Below are 16492 nucleotides of genomic sequence, written 5' to 3'. Positions count from 1 at the left end.
TCAGTCAGTTCTAGCCACAAACACCCTGCAGGGCTTGTCTAAGGGGATTTTGGAGAAGTCTTGGCTGAGCAGTGACAGAAGTAGATTTGCAGATGCTACGGAGAGGAGTGGAAGAGACCAGAGTCACGCTGAACATCTTCCAGCCAGGCCCAAGGTGGAGACTTGTTTGGCACAAATGGTTCCTTCTCACCAATTCAAACTCAACTCTGGTTCTCCTTGAAGCCAAACCACTCTTGAAACCCAGCCTGCTGTGCAATTTCCCCAGCCCCAAAGGAATCTGGGGAAGAGAAGGGCAGGGGAGCAGGAAGTGAAGGCATTTCTTCAGCTGTGAGGAATCAGCAGGAGGACCTTGCCAGGCTGGAATGGCGTTACATGGGCTGCAGCAGGGCTGGGTGACTTGGCAGCAAGTTCCTTGCCCATAATTGCTGTGCTGATACTTTCACAGTTGAGCTCTGGTGTGAGGAAGGCAGGCACACGGCTCCTCATGTGCGGGGCTAAAGTTAGCCTTCTGTTAGGATTAGTCTTATAAGGAGAAGATCAGAAATCCTGGAAAGAGACTGTCACCCTGATGCTTCACACTTCCTGGCGTGGGGTTTTCTGTGCGAGATGATGGAGCAAATCATGTGTATGGTGGGAACCTCAGCTTGCTGTGACGTAGGAAAGGCACAGGATGAGGTTGCAAAACATTTTCTTCCAGCAGAGTGGAGAACAGGTTTCCCTCTTTCTAAGCAAAAAAAAGAGAGGAAGGAGAACTTGTACTGTGCTTATCCTGCATGCATTGTCTTTGTCTTCATTTTAGAGAATAATTTGTCTTATTTAAGGATTAACTCAGGTGCTTGAGGATGGTGTTGATGATGCTCAGGCCACAGGTTCAGTCCCTGCATGGACCACTCCAGAGCTGGGCTCGATGATCCTGCTGGGTCCCTTCTCCCTCAGACTAGTCTGCGATTCTGTGTCTAAAACAGGAGTTCCTCTCCTGGTGCCAACTCTGATTTTCCTTTCAGAGGAACTGTCAGATAATCTGCTCCTCAGTTTATTTTTGCCAGAGGAATGGAATTGCCTGCTGTAACTCGGCCTCACCCATTCATCTTTTCCCATGTGCCTCTTGGAGGGCTCCGACTCCATCTTCTGTTTCTTCCCAGAGCAGGATTTATCCCCTTGACAGTCCCATACCCATTGATTTGAAAGCAGGAAAAGCCAATGTCAGGAAATGCTGCTTGTGTGGGTCACACTGGGGAGAGCAGGCTGGGGAGGGCACCAAAGGCAGCACCCCAAATGCTGCCTGTACTTCCCTGTCAGAGCGCGGCTGTCTCGGGGCACCACGGCGGCTTCATGGCCATGGCACATGGGGAGCCCCATCCCAAGCCTCAGGTCCTCATGATGAACGCAGGAGGAATAGGAACCTTCTCAAACTCTTCCTTGAGAAGGTTCTTCCTTCTGCCTGCACAGCCCACGAGCTGTTCTTCTCTTGCTTGTGCCACCTGCAACTCCTCTGCCAACAAAACTGCCCGATTTTTGCCACTTTTTGGTGCTACAGCTTCCCTGACTCCTGTTCTTGGACACAGAGGTCGTTCATGTTCTCCTGAGCCTGTTCCTGACCTTCTCTGTGGGAACAGGAGTTTCCTCATTGCACGTTTAACTGCCAGCCATGGCAGATAGGAAATGCTGATGACTGATCATAATTAAGATATCCAGAAATAACCTTTCTCTCTCAGTCTTATTACCAAGGCATGAGATACTCACCTGGTGGGGATGCACTCAACACCTGAGGAAAAGCTGAGACACCTGTGAGGAAGCAAAGGGCAGGAGGTAGGAACCAGTTGACAGCTGGGAATGTTTATTCTGGAGCTTTAATTGAAGCATTAGTGAGAGAGGGAAGTATTATCCCGAGGTATTGACCCCGGTTTGTTCCAGGAGCAACGGTGCTCACTACTCGGGCACTGGTTAAGGAATTTAGTGCAGATGTGGTAGAAGCCCTAAAATCTGAGGTTGTGCCTTTTTTGGCGCACTCTGCCAGTGTAAATTGTGAAATGGGGAAGAACAAGGCAGAAGCGCACCATTGGCAGGGGGTGGCTCATCCAGGCAGTCATCCTTCCTTGGGATGGGGCAGCTGGAGGATCATGATCGGGTGGGCGGCCCTTGAGGGGGAGGAGGGGAGGAGCTGGGGTGTCATAAATAGTGACCCATGGGTGGTGCCTCCAGGACTGGGCTTGGCTGAGGGGTGGATGCTGCTGGTTCTGCCTGCCATCACTCCAGGTAAGCTGGGAAGTGGGGAGGATGAATTCCCTGGGCTTTCTCTGTGCTTCTGGTCATGGAGATGTGCTGACAGAAGGGAGTCCTGCCTTCAAGGGTCCTGATGGAGACAGGCCCAGCTGCACTTTGGCTTTGCCTCCCCTGCACAAGGGTTTGTCTGGACTGGCCGAGGAGTTGCTGGCTCAGGGGAATGTTTTGAGGGGACAGCATGCCCTGGGAGCTTCCTGGGGGAAAGAATCCTCTTGCCATCCCCAGGGAGAGGGCAGCAGTGGAGGGGAAGGAGAGTCCTTGGAGAGGTTGAGGGGAGATGTGCAGAAAGGCTCTGGCTGGGGAGAGCCCAGGCTGTGAGCTCAGAGGAGCAGGAGCTGTTCCAGAAGGTGGTGGGGAGGTGGAACTCAGCACTGGGTACTCACGGCCGTGGGGGGAAAAAACCCCACACAATCCCTGGGCTGCAGGCAGGACCTCCCTGGGGGCAAGAGCCCCTAAATTCCCTATAACCAAGGCAGGGAGGATGGAAATCAAGAGAAATTCCAGGATGGGTGGAGCTGATGTTCCACCTCAGGTGTCTCGGCTTGTGTCCTCCCCACACAGGTCTCACAGCCCTGTTCCTTCATGCTCAGCCCTCCCCAGTGTCCTGCTGGGACTGGCGTGGCTGGTCCCAAGCAGACCCCACTGGACCCGTGTCCCCCAGCCCCTCGGGCCGTGCCAGGGCTGGAAGCGCTGCCCCGGCTGCTCCTCCCTGGCGCTGAGGCCCTGCATGAGGGGGCTGAGGCAGCTCTTCCCACGGAAACAAGCACGTGGTGCCACAGCTGCTTCTGCTTTGCAAAGCCAGAGCGAACATGAAAAAAATCAGCCAGAGCAGGAAACAGCTCGACCTCGGGGAGCTTGTGCAAAATGGGCTGAGATCTACCAGGAAAGGGGAAAATGTGTTAGCCCAACTTCGAGCAAAAAGAACTCAGGGTAGAAAACACCTGGGAGGCAGGACAACCGCAAACCATGTGGTTTCCAGCAGTTCCAGAGTGACCAGTGGGCATCCTGTACAAGATGAGGATCTTGTAGGTAGAGAAGAGAAGCAATTTTGGACAAGGTATCACCTGGAGATGGGCAGGTGCTTTCTAGATAAACTCGTAACTTAATAAGATGCTGGAGGGTAGGTAATAATGTTTTCTTAATTAAATTTAATTCATTTCAACATACTCAGACCTATGGTAGGACTAGTGTGTGACAGGGATGGAATTGCTGTTGGATTTGATTGGAGACTCAGGTGCTTTCACGAGCCCTTGTACAAGGATTTTGCCTCATTCCTGGCTCCCTCCTGCTTGTTAAAACTGAAAAGCCAAACTGAGCCATGGTGGGTGGTTGTCTCCCAGCAGTAACATTTTCATAGAACCTCAGACTCGTTTGTGTTGGAAGGGACCTTAAAGACCATCTCCCCCTGCCATGAGCTGGGACACATCTTCGAAGAGCCACCCCTGAGGCTGCACAGATTTGGGGTTTGATGTGGGAACTCCACTGCCCATTAGGCAATTAGAGTTTCCATTGGAAATTGCCCTCAGGTAGCGGCAGTGCCAGTGGGGTGGGCTGAGAGCCAAAAGCACAACCCAGCAACTCCCATCCACCCACAGCTGTGAGGTGGGCGTGGGGTGAGAAAGCCTTGGGGCGCTGCGGGGCCAAACGCAGCCCTTTCCTCTCCTCCTCTTCCTCCCCGTTCCTGTGCAGGACAGCCATGTGTGTGGGGAAGTGCAGCCGGATCGTGGGCCCCTGCCTGCTGGTGCTGGGCACGCTCTCCATGGCAGCCAGCATCCTGCTGCTCTTCCCTGCTGGAGCATCCAAGTACCTGCTGGAGGGGCACATCAGCAGCCACGCCAAGGCCGTGCCGGGCGTCTGGGGCGGCGGCATCGCCGTGAGTACTGCGGGATGTACCCGTCCTTCCTCCCGGGTCTGCAGCAGGGACAGAGGGATGGAGCAGGGCAGGTGGCTCCCCTTTGTCCCCCAGCTGTGTTTTTGTCCCTGCAGGTGCTGCTGGCAGGGACCCACATCACGGCGCTGGGCTGGCAGTGCTCTGGCTGCGGCACCCGCACCAACGTAAGGCAGCGCCGGGACCCCCAACCAAAGCAGGGGTGTGGCCGTGTCCCACCTCTGCCATGGCCCCGCAGTGGGATGTGGCAGGGATCCTCCTCTCCCACGGCCCCGTGGCAGATTGTGACAGGTCCCCCCTCTCCTGTGTTGGGTCACAGGCCCCTTTCTCCTGGTCCCACGGTGGGGTGTGGTGGAGGCCCCTCTCCCACAGCAGATCCTGGCAGGGTGCTGCTCTCCAATGGCCCTGTGATGGGCCATGGCAGGGTTCCACCTCCCCAGAGGACGGGGCTCCACGTGAGTGCTGGGATGGGCTCTGCAGGTCACTGCCTCTCCCTGCCCACTTCTGCCCAGCCCACTGATGGCTCCATCCTCAGCCTCAGCTGGGGGGTGGAGTTTTCCCCCCTCCCAAACTCTGCTGACAACCTGCAGCTGCCTTTTGGAGCCCCTCTGACTTTCTGTGCCCCCGTGGATGCTCCCTGCAGGCGTTCATCTCCGTGGTGCTCTCCAAGCTGGCGCTCCTGGGCGCTACCGCCTGCTTCGTCCTCTCTGGGGTGGGACTGACCAACGGCCCCCTCTGCTTCTACAACACCACCGAGCTCGGCCTCAGGCACGGAGCCCTCTGGGGTTACCCCTTCCTGGATGCCATCGACCAGGGGCCTGATGCCAGGTGAGGGGCTGAATCACCTGTGCTGCCTCATCAATTTATTGCTAATTAAGTGGATTAATTAGCATGGTGAGGTGGGTGGGCGCTTGCTGGTTAGTGATTGATGCAAGACCCGGGTAGCTCAAGGAGTCCTCACCTGCCATGGATTTCTGCATGGTGCTTTCCATTTCCATCACCCCCCCTTAACCCTGCTCATCCTCGGGATGAAGGATGGGGTGTCTGGGGGATTCTGCATGGTAGAAAGCAATGGGATGCTGGACCTGCTGCAGGCAGCATCCTGTACCTTCTCCCCTTCCTGTCACACAGGGCTGAGAACTACCTGTACAGTCGGAGAACCTGGAATATCTGCATGGAGCCTGAGGGCATCGTGAGCTGGCACGTTGTCCTGTTCTCCCTCCTGCTGCTCATCAGTGTGGCTGAGATGGTGCTGGCCTTGCTCCAGATCCTCAACGGCTGCCTCGGCTGCCTCTGTGGCTTCTGCGAGGGGAAGTAAGGCCTGGTGGCGGTGCCAGGAGCTCGGAGGAGGGGTCACCCCGGGTGTCACTTGGCTGCTGGCACACGCCGTGGAGGGGGCACGGCAGGCGCTGTCCCACCGGCCCGGTGCAGAGCCCTGTGAGAGATGGACAGAGTCCGGTGGGGACGGACGCCCCAGGTGTTGAAGCAGCGCGTGGGGCCGATGTGCCAAGGGCTGCTCCTGTGCAGATGCCCCGGCCCGGGCCATATCCCTTCGCTTGGGGCTGGAGGCTCTTTGGGGTTGGAAACTGGCCTGGTAAGGGATGGAGGTGAGGACCTGGCTTCCAGCAGCTGCCTCAGCCACTCGTTGTGATACTGAAATGAGGCAGAGAACCAATTTTGTCACACAATTTGAAGCATTGGAAAGCAGGCGTTGTTTATCACAGAGCTGGACACACGCAGGATATCCCCTCTAATTGAATGTTTGTCGTGAAACTGCACAACAGGGTGTTCATTCCATCACGATCAGACATACTCACTACAAGAGACATCCTAGAGAATACATTAACATCGAATTAATTTACATGCCCCAACCCCTTCCTGGAAGTCCTTTTGTGGTCCTAGAGGGTTGTCTAAAGGGGTCTCTGGTGGTTGTACTCACTGAGTGCCCCAATATTGTGACCTTGCCTTGAACTTCTCTCAGGGCACGAGCTGTTGTTTGTTGTTACGTAACTTTACACAGAAGTCACTATGTTCCTCATTACCTGTTTCTCCACTGGTTCCAGCTACCTTTAGCATCCTGTGTGTCTGCTTTTAAACCCTCTTATTTAATTTGCTAGTTAGTCTTTTAAGTTCTGTTTTGCAAATTCAAGGGAACTGAAAATTTATATTCTCTGTGTTGTCTGTCACTTGTCAGCTTCCACTCACCCTGGTGCAAAATGAGGCATGGTCCTGTCACAGACTGAAGAGCTGGACACTGTTGTTAATCGATTCACACTTAGGGCAGTTGAGCTGGTGTTTGTCACCTGTACAGGGCAGGAGAGGTGAGGGAGACCAAAGGAGCTGAGCTGGGGCACTTGGATGGAGTCATGCTGGCGGAGGCAGAGCTGGAATTGAGGTGTAGCCCCCCAAAGTTCACCCCCACACAAGTGTCAGGAGCAGCTGCTGCTCACTCCCAGGAGCAGGACCCCCTCCTGTGCTCAACCCCGTCCCCATAAGCTTTACAGGACCCAGTGTATGCCTGCCCATGCTGGGAGAGGATTTGCCCCCAGACTGACAGTGGTCAGAGGAGAGCAGTGATGGCCATGGCACATTAAAAAACCAAATCCCAGACCAGATTAAACAGTTACTGGGCCATTGGAGTGGCTGAACCCCAGCTGGCACCTGAGCACCACCCAGCCACTCACCCCCTGCCCGTGGGAGGGGAAGAGAATTGGAGGGGTAAAAGTGAGACATCTCCTGGGTTGACATAAGAACAGTTTAATAATTGAGATAATAATCATAAATAGGAATGAAAAGGAAAATAACAAAGAGAGAGAACTAAAAGCCCAGACAGACGAGTAATGCAACACAAACATTTCTTTATCATCAGCCCAAATATAAAACCCAGCCCCATCCCAGCTACAATGAAGGAACAGAACTCGACACCAGCCCAAACCCTCACACTGACTTCAGAGAGACCATTGAGAAAAAGTATTTTCATGAAAAAGAAGGAATTTAACATCATACAACATATTTATATAGCCTATTTATGACAAGGGGAGGAAAGTCCTCAGAGCAGGGTGTTGTGCCCTGGTACCAGGCATGGCACAGCTGGAGCATCGTCCCCCTGAGCCAGCACCTGGCACACAGGGATGGCACAGGGTACCCCTGGCTGCCTCCCCCCTGCACTGCTGCTGTTGCCCCCCAGTATCTGTTTCCAGAGGTGTCTCTCTCTTGGAGAGGAGTCTGGGGCAGTGCTGGGGGCAAAAGCCTCCCCACCCAACCAATACAGAATTAAAAAAATAGCAATAAAAATGAGATAAAACCCAGTTTGGGGACAGTAACACACCTCTGTGTGATGTGGCCGTGTTGGATGGTGGCAGGACCCAGGCTGTGGGTTGATGCTCCAGGATCCAGCACCAGGAGGACGGGAGCTGAGCTGGGGGTCTCTAGGAGATGAGGCAGCTCCTTCGCCTCCTCTTCCCCCTGTGGCACGCGGGGCTGTGGCCCCGCCGCGGAGCAGCGGCCGTCAGGGGAATGTTCTGGAGCACGTCGAGCAGCGTGAACATGCTGAAGGAGATCTGCTCGTAGGGTGACCTCATCCCGTTCTCATAGAGGCAGGCGAAGGCGATGGCAGCGCCGCCGGCCACCGGCGCGTCCCTGTAGGGCAGCTCCATGTAAGCCAGGTCCGAGTAAGCGCTCGGGCCCTCGTAGATGACCCAGGGCTCTGTCCAGCTCTCCGCATCCCTAGGGAAGGTGCTCAGGTGAACCCCCATGTTGACCCGTGACATGGAGCTGGTGGGGTGGGAGTAGAGGATCCAGGTTGGTGCTTGGAAGAAGGGAGTGGGGCTGGGGGGGGTTGCTGCAGAGTCCCCCTGGACCATGGTGACATTGTGGGCATCATCGTGATGCCCAGGGGTAGGACAATCCTCATCGGGCCCATCTGGCTCATGGTGGTTGCCAGTGGGCAGCTCAGCACCTCCTGCCCATCGGGTGGGCAGGTGCCTAAATCCCCGGAGTGCCCCAGGGAGTGGCCAGCGATGTGAGCCCCTGAGGGGCATCCCAGTGTCCCGGGAAGTGGAGGGGACATACACGAATGGTGCAGGGAAGCCAATGACACTGCCGTGACAGCCATGGGGGGGCTCGACCAGCCGCTGGACAAGCTGCCCCCTGTGGAAGACAGCCCCGTCATCCGTGCTGAGCGCCTGGACCCTGAAGCCCAAGGGGCTGCGGGCGTTGCAGTAGAGGACATTGGATCCATCCTCCTCGTCCACTGAGACCAGCTGGCACTCGCCCGTCTGCAGGTTGGGGATGAACTCCCCGAAGCGCCAGCCGCGGCCGTGGTCGTCGCTGTAGAAGGCGAAGGAGTGCGGGGTGGTCTTGCAGAGCTGCCCAAAGCACTCCTTGCAGTCGATGTGGTAACTGTAGGCAGGCACCAGCAGCCGGCCGGAGCGCAGCTGGATCCCGTGCCCAGGGCCCAGCGCGAACGTCGCCCAGTCTGGGGAGCGGAGATGGGATGGGTGAAGGTGGGATGGGGTAGAGAGTGACCACCATGGTGCCCTGCCATGCCCAATGTGGAAGGGTCCCCACGGCTTCCTCTCAGTCAAGCCAAGCTAAGTGGTGGGGTGGGAGGGCAGCAGAGCCCAGTGCTGCCTGGTTGTCCTCACACATGCTCCTACCCCTGGCTATGGGGCCTCTCCATCTTCTCCCCACCTCCAATAACTGATATGGATACTCCCTCCATCCCTTCTGCCCTCTGCTTGAGGTCCTCTTCCACTCTTTTGGGTGCTTGTGGGATTCCTACATCAAGGTCACCCCCAGAGATGCCACTGGTGGCTCCAGGAGGCCAAAACACAGGGCCACCCCCTTGCTGGCTGCTCTCCCCTCTCCTCACCCCCCCGGATGGGTACCTTTGATGGTCGCACCAATGACCTGCTGCGTCAGGTCTGTGGCTGTGCTCCAGCTCAGGCCCTGGTCAGCACTGGTCACACAGCAGAGGCGGGTGACATTCTGGCCAGTGACAATCTGGTAGGCTTCGGGCGTCCTGCCCAGCACCGTGATGAAGAAGAGGAAGAGGGTGCCTGTGAACTCATCGTAGACTGGGCAGGGGTTCATTGACCGATGGTGCTGCAGCGTTGCCGTCTCCAGCACACGCATGTCTTCCCACTGCACAGGGAGGAGGAAGAGGAGGAGAGGACAGAGAGGGATGAAAGGGTTAAGGACCATCCCACTTTTTTGCCCACAGCAGCTGTGGCTGCCCCATCCCTGGGAGTGTTCCAAGCCAGATTAGATGGGGCTTGGAGCAACCTGGGATGATGGAAGGTGTCCCTGCCCATGGCAAGGCATGGAATGAGATGGCCTTGAAGGTCCCTTCCAACCCAAACCAATCCGTGACTCTGTGACTCACTTCACCCATGCCAGGATCCCCTCCCCATGTGGCTGCCTGCAGGAGCCTGGCTATGCCACACACAAGTGATGAGGACAGCCCCCGGTCTGTCCCCACGCTGGGTGCACCCCAGTCCCACCTCCACATAGCTGCCGTAGATGGAGCCGCGGCGCAGCACCAGCAGGTTGGCGTGGGCATCGTCGGCACTGAGCCGCTCCTCGGCAAACGCCAGCAGCTTGGCCACACAGGGCAGGTAGAGCAGGGCGGGCACACGGTACGTGACACCGTTGGATTCCTTCTCGAAGAGCACGGTCCGGGCGGGGAAGTGCCGGGAGCCCATGGCAGCTGCAGCAGAAGGATGTGGTGGGTTGATGAAGATGGGGGACTGGGTGCTGGGTGTGGCCAGGGGCACTGGGTTGTCCTTGGAAGGGTTTGGGGTTTAACTTGGGTCTGGGTAACCCACCGGGAGCAGGGGTGGAGGGGCAGGGCTGGGGTGGAGAGGGGCTGAATGTAGGCTGGCAAGTCACCACAGCTCAGAGGTGGGTCAGGGCATAGGGTACCAGCAAGGAGGCTGACCTGGGGACCCCGAAATAAAATGAAATAAAATGAATTTGATATTTAAAAATGTTTGTCTGGAAAATCAAGGCCAGCGAGCAAAGAGCAGGGTGAGATCTGCAGCTCCATGCTCTCTTCCAGCAGGCACTGGGAGGGCAGAGCCCACAGACGAGACCCCCGGAGCAGCCCAGGCTCATCGTGAGAGCGTCAGGGAGGGTTCCTGTGCCTCTGGTGCCTCCCGTGCAATGGACCCAGCTGGCCCCTTGTTCCCCCTCCTCTGCGGGGGGAACCGGAGGTGCACAGCACGGACAGGAAGGTCCCCAGCCGGGCTGTCCCTGTGGCAGTGGGTGAGAGCTGTCCCCAAATGCCTTTCCTCAGGGACAGGAGTGACACCACGGCCAGCTGTCCCCAGCTTACATATCCCTACATTTCCCTGGACATTATCACCACAGACGCAGATGGCCATCCACTCCAGCCTCAGCTGGAGCAGCCACAAGCCACTCTCACCTGTGGTTTCATCAGGAGCTTTTGCTGATTCAAAGCAAGTGAACAAAGTGAAGGCACTCACCGGCTCGTGCTCAGCTGGAGCGTCCCCTCTGTCCCTCGGCCCCACCACGGGGTAACGCCGGCTGTCGCCGTTGCCGGCTTTCCGCAGAGCTGTCGCCTCACTGCTTCGCTGCCACCCCCTCCCCTCGCAGGGTCCCCCCTCCGATGGGTCACGGGGCTGCCACGGCGGTGCCCGGGAAAAATCCCTGAGTCAGCAGTGGCGCTGGTGCGGCGCCCGTGGCACAAAGGCGCCGTTCTGGGCCGGGGCACCCGCGGCTGCCGAGCCACCTTGCTCGGATCCACGGGAGGGGAAGCAACGGGATCCATGGGGTGGGGATTGCATCTCCTGCCTCAGTTTCCCTCCTCCTGCAGGCTGGGAGACGCCAGACCTCCCTGTGCAGGTGCTCCGGCCATGAGCTCCCCAGCCTGGGGACTGTAGTCCAGAGAGTCCCAGCCCTCCCGGGACCCCCAACCTTCCATGGACCCCCCCAGCCCTCTCAGCCTTTCCAGGATCCTCAGCTTTCCCAAGACCCCAGTCTTCCCTGGATCCCCAGCCCTATCGGGACCCCCAGCACCACAGAATCCCCAAACTTCCCAGGATCCCCAGCCCTCCCAGGACTCCCAGACTTCCCAGGACCCCCACCTGCACATAGATCAGCTACTAAGAAACTATTTTTATACCTATATTCCATCTCTGTCATCAGTTTAGCTACAAGGGCTTGACAAAATTCACACGGCAAGTCACGGATCAAAAGCTCCAAGGGGAAAACTGAGGCGGAGACTGCAGAACGGCCCGGGAAGGGCCCCTGGGATGGCCCAGGGTGACCACGTGTGGCTCCAGCAGCTCCGCCTGCCTGCTACAAAAGACTCTCAAGCCTTGGGTTAATTTTAGTGAGGGTTCCTGTAGCAGGGGACCGTGAAAGTGCTGTTAATCTGTGTTGATCCTGCTGGACACCTGGGCTGGTTAACCCCTGCCTCAGCTGCTAAACACAGCTGAGGGAAATCCTGGCTCTGGTTCTCACCCCTCTCCCCCTGACAGCATCATTCCTGCTTCCCGGCTGGAGCTGCTGCCCCACAGCTTCACCCCCAAGGCAACACTGCCAGCCAAGTGGCCCCAGATCCATGCTCCCCCATCTTGCCATCCAGGGCCCTGCTGCTGAGGCAGTGCCAGGAAGGTTTGTGAGGATGGCAGCACCAAGCCCAATGGATTTGGGGTCAGTGCTTTTCACGTGTTCCCAACACACCTGTCAGTGCCAACTGACACTGACAAAAACCCAATGTTTTAAAGCTGAGCCAGTATCTCCTCCTGCTCATGCTGGTGAGGGCGGCAGCAGGGACCTGGATGGCACCGGTGTGCCCAAAGCTGTGCCTCACTCCATTCCCTCCTAATCCATGCTGGAGAGTTTGGCCAACAGAGCAAGGGGAGCCCCAAAAAAGCATCTGCTGATAACGGGCTTTGGGGATGCTGCACCCAAAGGAACATCCATGCCCAGGGACTCTTGCCCGAGAGCAAAACCTCCTCTCAGGGGAGCATGGATCTTGCCCAAAGGGGACAGAGGCTCATTCACCTGGTGACACATGTGAGAGGCACATGCCATTGGGCAAGGCCTGGCTTTGGGCAGGATGCTTGGGGCTCCCATGCCAAAGGCAGCCCCAGCAGTGTGTGGTGGTTATCCTCACCGAGTGTGGATGGTGCTGGATGGGACACCCACCGTCTCTCCTGCTCCTTCGAGCACTGCGTCCTCTTGTCACGCTCCCCTCATTTCCCTGCCCTAAACCCTCCAAATCAGGACTTGCTCCAGTGAGCTGTGACCAGACTGGATGTAACCATGGATATCAAATAAAATCAAATGAAGGCAAATGATCATGCTCATGATTAATGATTAAGAGGCTGGAATGTCTAGACAGCTGCAGCCAGCCTGGCTCTCTCCAGCAGGGAGCAGGCAGGCAGGATCACCCAGGATCCAGCCAATGCAAATCCTTTGGCTCAAGGTCCCCAAACACACAAGAGTCCTGTGGGTCAGTTACGTGTCAGACAAGGGGTGATGCCAAGTGGTGGGAAGCTACACAGGTTGCCACATGTCCTAGTTGGGCACTGGGAGCGCCATCTTCTCCTGGAGGCTGGTCCACAGCAATGGCAATCCCAGCTCCTTCCTCTTCTTGTGCGGGTGTTGGACAGTGTAAAGGTAGGACGTGTACTGGAGCTCTGGCATGACCATTTTCTGGCACATCCTCAGAGTCCTGTTGTCCAAGTCTTGTTTGAGGTTGTAACCCAGGATATTTGCAGCCCCTGACTGGAAAGGCAGGAGACCTTTGTTTTTGATGTGATCCTTCCTCACTGCCTCCTGCTCTGAGAGACAGGTCTCCATGAGCTCCTTCTGTCTGGTCCGCAGGTGACCCACCTCCTTTTCCAGCACCTCGAGCCCTATGGTCTCCTCAATTCTCCTCCAGAAGCTCTGGTTGAAGTGCAGGTAGAGCTTCCAGTCCAGCGAGCACCACGCTTTTATCTGCTCCTCACTTTCTGGAGTCAATGTCTGGACAGTGTCCTGGCTTCTGGAATTGAGCTTGAAGTAAATCACGTCATCCAGATCCCAGCACAAAGCATGCTTCAAGAGGATCATGGACTCATCAAAGTAGTCTGCTATCAAGATGAGGTGGAAGTTCTGCTCAATCTCCTCCAGGACGGCCTGGGTGTACTTTGCGTCATCCTCCGCGTTGTTATCATAGCCGAAGTCAAACCACATGATATTCCTGGCGTAGATGCTTTCCCTGTAATCCGCTGGGTGGTAGTACTTTGTGGGTGATGCCAGGAACTCGTTCACGTTCTTGGAGCTCCTGAAGGCAGGCACATTGTTCTTGTAGTAGATGTAGGAAGATTCCAGCAGAGGAATGGGGTTCCTCAGGATGGAGAAGTAGAAGGTGTTGGCTGCCATCACCTTTTTTACCTATTTGTGGGAGGGAGAAGAGGTTAGTCCTGCTGTCTCAACCAGGTTTCTCTGCAGGCGTCACGGCTCTTTCTTACCTCCAAGGGGTTAAACCGCAGGTGGTTGCACATGATGTTGTAATTTTGGCCTATGGCTTCAAAACCCTCCACAAAGTGGGCCAGGAAAGTCCTCGGGTATCCCAGGTGGAAGAGTTGGTCAGCAGGGAGGGCGACAGTGAGGTTGTATCTCTCTGCAAACCTGAACATGATGTTGAGCACAGTGCTGCTGGCTGTCTTGTGGGTCTTGAGGAACATGACGTTTGTCTTGGCATGGCACGGCATGGCAGGGATCAGCAGCTCCTCGTGGCTCTTTGAGATGCTGCAGGAAGACGACAGATGGGGCAAAGAGACTCTCTGGTGCTGTACCCCATCTCTGAGACCTGGCAAAGCCAAACCCAGGTGCTCCTCTGATACCACAGGCTGGCCCAAGGCTGCATCCAAACCAGCCCCAACCCTCCAGTGTGGATGTCAGACAGTTTTCCCCTTCTCCAGATTCTCACTTACCAAAGACTCCAGCTCAATCCCCTTTTTTTCCCCACACTGCTGATTTTGTCCCAAAGAGGCTGTGCTTTGGCTAATTCAATTCCTTCCCCAAACATGGACCACATCCAAACTAGGACAAGCTATGGTCCAAACTAGGACCTGGTTTTGGGCCACCACCCTTCAAGCATTAGCCCAAGTCTCATGATAGATAAATCAGGTGTCAGAGGTCACATCCTGGCTGCTCCACACACACGAAGCTCTGCAACCTTGCTTCTGCCTCACTTACCTGTAATTCTCATTCTTCATATGGAAGAATCCTGAGAGGCAGGAAAGTCCGAGGCAGAGGCTGAAAATGATGAGACATCTGACATGCCTGCAAAAAAAGAAGAGTTTCAGTGAATTTTTATCCCATAGTCCTTCCCCAAACCACCACATTTTGCATCTTGCCCTTGGGAACTTTCATCACTGTGAGCACAGTTTTACATCTCAGTGGTGGCAGCCACCTTTGGCCCCCAAACTGTGTCAGCAGCTCTGGCATTAGAGGCAAGACAGTGAGAAATTGCACTTTCACTATTACTCTCCTAATTTTGGCCTTTGGCAAGACACAGTGTGCTTCAGACAGAGCCTCAGCTCCTCCCACAGCCTCCTGCTCTGCTTGGCTGCCTTTTGTTTTGCTTTTCTTTTGGTTTTCTGGGGCTTTAGAGCTTATTCACTATTCAAACTCCTAGATTATTCACCAGAAAACGAGCCCTTTGTAGGGGTATAAAGACTTCCCTGGTGAGAAACCTGAGCAGCTCCGGTAATCACATCACTGCAGAAGATGAGGATTGGAAAAAACCCACTAAACTGAGGTTGTTTTTCAATATAAATACGATTTTTCAGGACAGAAAATCAAATTACCCAACAGCACCTGTAATGGATTTATTACACTCGTTTTCAAATGGGAGGGCTGGATAATAATGAGGTGGGAGTCTTTTGTAGCACTAATTAAGCAACCATGATGTATCCAGGTGTCCCTGCACATGGCTGGGGGTTGGAATGGGATGGTCTTTAACATCTCAAACCATCCTATGGTACCATGGTCATCAGCAGTGCACTCCAGCTGGGACACAGAGAGGATCTTTTGAAGGTTTGATGCCCACCAAAAAGGAATTTTTCACCACGAAGTTTGATCTGATTTCTCTCATCGTAGAAGATTTTTAACTCTGGGTGAATTCCATGTTTGCAGAATGCCCAAAACACAGCAGATCTGGCTCAGGCTTTACACTGTTTTGAGAAGATATAATCCCAATTTACAGTATGGTATAGTCACACCTGTGGTTTCCACTCTCCAAAGAAAGCAAGCAAGCCTTCAAGCCTTCCTCCAAGAGCCCTTCCCAAAGCCAGGGAAGACCCTCAGCCACAGATGGAACCAACCTCAGACAGGAATTTGCAGCACAGCTTCTGCATGAAGAGTTTCAAGACAGACCTGCAGGCAAGACTTCACCAGGATTTCCTAATTTTTTGGCCCCAGGCCTGTTAGGGGGATGGGAGTGGGACAATCCCTGGTCCTTGGAGATGAGGTGGGAGAAGAAAGGCAGAGGAGCCCATGGGCAGCGAGCAGGCCACATGCAGACCCCGCCAATCTCCTTGGTCTTTCATTTAAACTGAAGCTGCCATTGGTGTGATGGTTTTCCAAAGCACATCACCCTGCCTGCCTGGAGGTCCTTCCTAAGCTGACATCCTCCTGCTGCACCTTTTCTGTCGAGTGTAATGGGTGCAGTAACAGTCCATTTATTTATTTCTTTAGTGTTCCCAAAATGGCAACTCTGAGTGATGTTTTATGGGGCAAACAAATCACATACACCCAATACCATCCTGAAGGCAGATGTGGATCACAATATGCTCTGGAAGAACTATCAATCCCTGCTGCTGCAAGAAGACAGGCTCTGTAGACCTCTCCATCTTATCACCTCAAGGCATCCCACAATATTTTAATAGTTGTTTACTCAAATAAAGGATTACACAGTGCCATTCTGCCTCCAAATACTCAGACACGTTCAGCACACCGAGCTCATCTCCAGCCTAACTGAATGCTCCCCGTAGACCCATTTTGTCTGGATGTGCCCCAAACCAAAGAGGCAGATTTTGTCCGTGGAGACACAGGGAGCAATGAAGGTTTGAATTAGCCAGGCCAAAACTATGGTTACTGCCTGGAATGGCCAGTTTTAAGACACAAGAGTGACTGATCTCTGCAGGACATGGTCCATGGAGGTGCCAGTCTCCATGCAGAAATGGCAGGCTTCTTGTCCCAGGGGTGACAAACAATGCATTATCATGGCATGGTGCTTGTCCCTGTGCCTGGGATGGAGGGATGGATGGAGGGATGGATGGAGGGATGGATGGAGGG

General features: G+C 55.1%; 3 protein-coding genes across 8 annotated transcripts in view; 1 reads left to right on the top strand and 2 right to left on the bottom strand.

The window, feature by feature from the left end:
* Nucleotides 1–2198: 2198 nt before the first annotated feature.
* On the top strand, nucleotides 2199–6336 carry TM4SF19 (transmembrane 4 L six family member 19). The gene is made up of 5 exons (XM_042024651.1): nucleotides 2199–2256; nucleotides 3973–4156; nucleotides 4270–4338; nucleotides 4815–4999; nucleotides 5303–6336. The coding sequence occupies exons 2-5, from the start codon at nucleotides 3980–3982 to the stop codon at nucleotides 5487–5489; spliced, it is 618 nt and encodes a 205-aa protein (XP_041880585.1). The 5' UTR covers nucleotides 2199–2256; nucleotides 3973–3979; the 3' UTR covers nucleotides 5490–6336.
* A 576-nt stretch (nucleotides 6337–6912) lies between these two features.
* Nucleotides 6913–12405, bottom strand: NEU4 (neuraminidase 4). Of its 3 annotated transcripts, XM_042024645.1 has the most exons (5): nucleotides 11319–12405; nucleotides 10660–10815; nucleotides 9676–9881; nucleotides 9061–9316; nucleotides 6913–8648 (listed from the first exon to the last, which is right to left on the bottom strand). In XM_042024645.1, exons 3-5 carry the CDS (start codon nucleotides 9874–9876, stop codon nucleotides 7600–7602), a joined length of 1506 nt encoding a protein of 501 aa, XP_041880579.1. In that variant the 5' UTR covers nucleotides 9877–9881; nucleotides 10660–10815; nucleotides 11319–12405; the 3' UTR covers nucleotides 6913–7599. The 3 variants fall into 3 exon arrangements, with proteins under 3 accessions (XP_041880579.1, XP_041880580.1, XP_041880578.1); XM_042024646.1 differs by lacking the exon at nucleotides 10660–10815; XM_042024644.1 differs by lacking the exon at nucleotides 11319–12405 and having other exon boundaries at nucleotides 10660–11293.
* Nucleotides 12406–12501: 96 nt separating this feature from the next.
* GAL3ST2 (galactose-3-O-sulfotransferase 2) overlaps nucleotides 12502–16492 on the bottom strand; it is an 11265-nt gene continuing 7274 nt past the window's right edge. For all 4 annotated transcript variants that reach the window (XM_042024647.1, XM_042024649.1, XM_042024648.1 and 1 more), the window contains exons 2-4: nucleotides 14390–14476; nucleotides 13660–13939; nucleotides 12502–13582 (exon numbers count right to left, since the gene is read on the bottom strand). In XM_042024647.1, coding sequence (XP_041880581.1) covers nucleotides 12722–13582; nucleotides 13660–13939; nucleotides 14390–14476 — 1228 coding nt within the window. In that variant the 3' untranslated portion in view covers nucleotides 12502–12721. The remainder of the gene's footprint in view (nucleotides 13583–13659; nucleotides 13940–14389; nucleotides 14477–16492) is intronic.

The sequence above is a fragment of the Corvus kubaryi genome, unplaced genomic scaffold (assembly GCF_017639235.1).
Source record: "Corvus kubaryi isolate FWS band 111438036 unplaced genomic scaffold, C.kubaryi_AGA036_p1.0 37264, whole genome shotgun sequence".
Classification (NCBI taxonomy): Eukaryota; Metazoa; Chordata; class Aves; order Passeriformes; family Corvidae; genus Corvus; species Corvus kubaryi.
Note: the sequence above shows the minus strand (reverse complement) of the source record. Positions and strands in the feature narration are given on the sequence as shown.

What these genes read in the sequence shown, in the direction of transcription:
- NEU4 (XM_042024645.1), bottom strand. Translation starts at nt 9,876, where the DNA reads ATGGGCTCCCGGCACTTCCCCGCCCGGACCGTGCTCTTCGAGAAGGAA. An exon ending in TCTACGGCAGCTATGTGGAG is followed by an intron (nt 9,317 to 9,675) that starts GTGGGACTGGGG and finishes CTCCCTGTGCAG; the next exon opens with TGGGAAGACATGCGTGTGCT. An exon ending in CATTGGTGCGACCATCAAAG is followed by an intron (nt 8,649 to 9,060) that starts GTACCCATCCGG and finishes TCCGCTCCCCAG; the next exon opens with ACTGGGCGACGTTCGCGCTG.
- TM4SF19 (XM_042024651.1), top strand. Translation starts at nt 3,980, where the DNA reads ATGTGTGTGGGGAAGTGCAGCCGGATCGTGGGCCCCTGCCTGCTGGTG. An exon ending in GCTGCGGCACCCGCACCAAC is followed by an intron (nt 4,339 to 4,814) that starts GTAAGGCAGCGC and finishes TGCTCCCTGCAG; the next exon opens with GCGTTCATCTCCGTGGTGCT. An exon ending in GACCAGGGGCCTGATGCCAG is followed by an intron (nt 5,000 to 5,302) that starts GTGAGGGGCTGA and finishes CCTGTCACACAG; the next exon opens with GGCTGAGAACTACCTGTACA.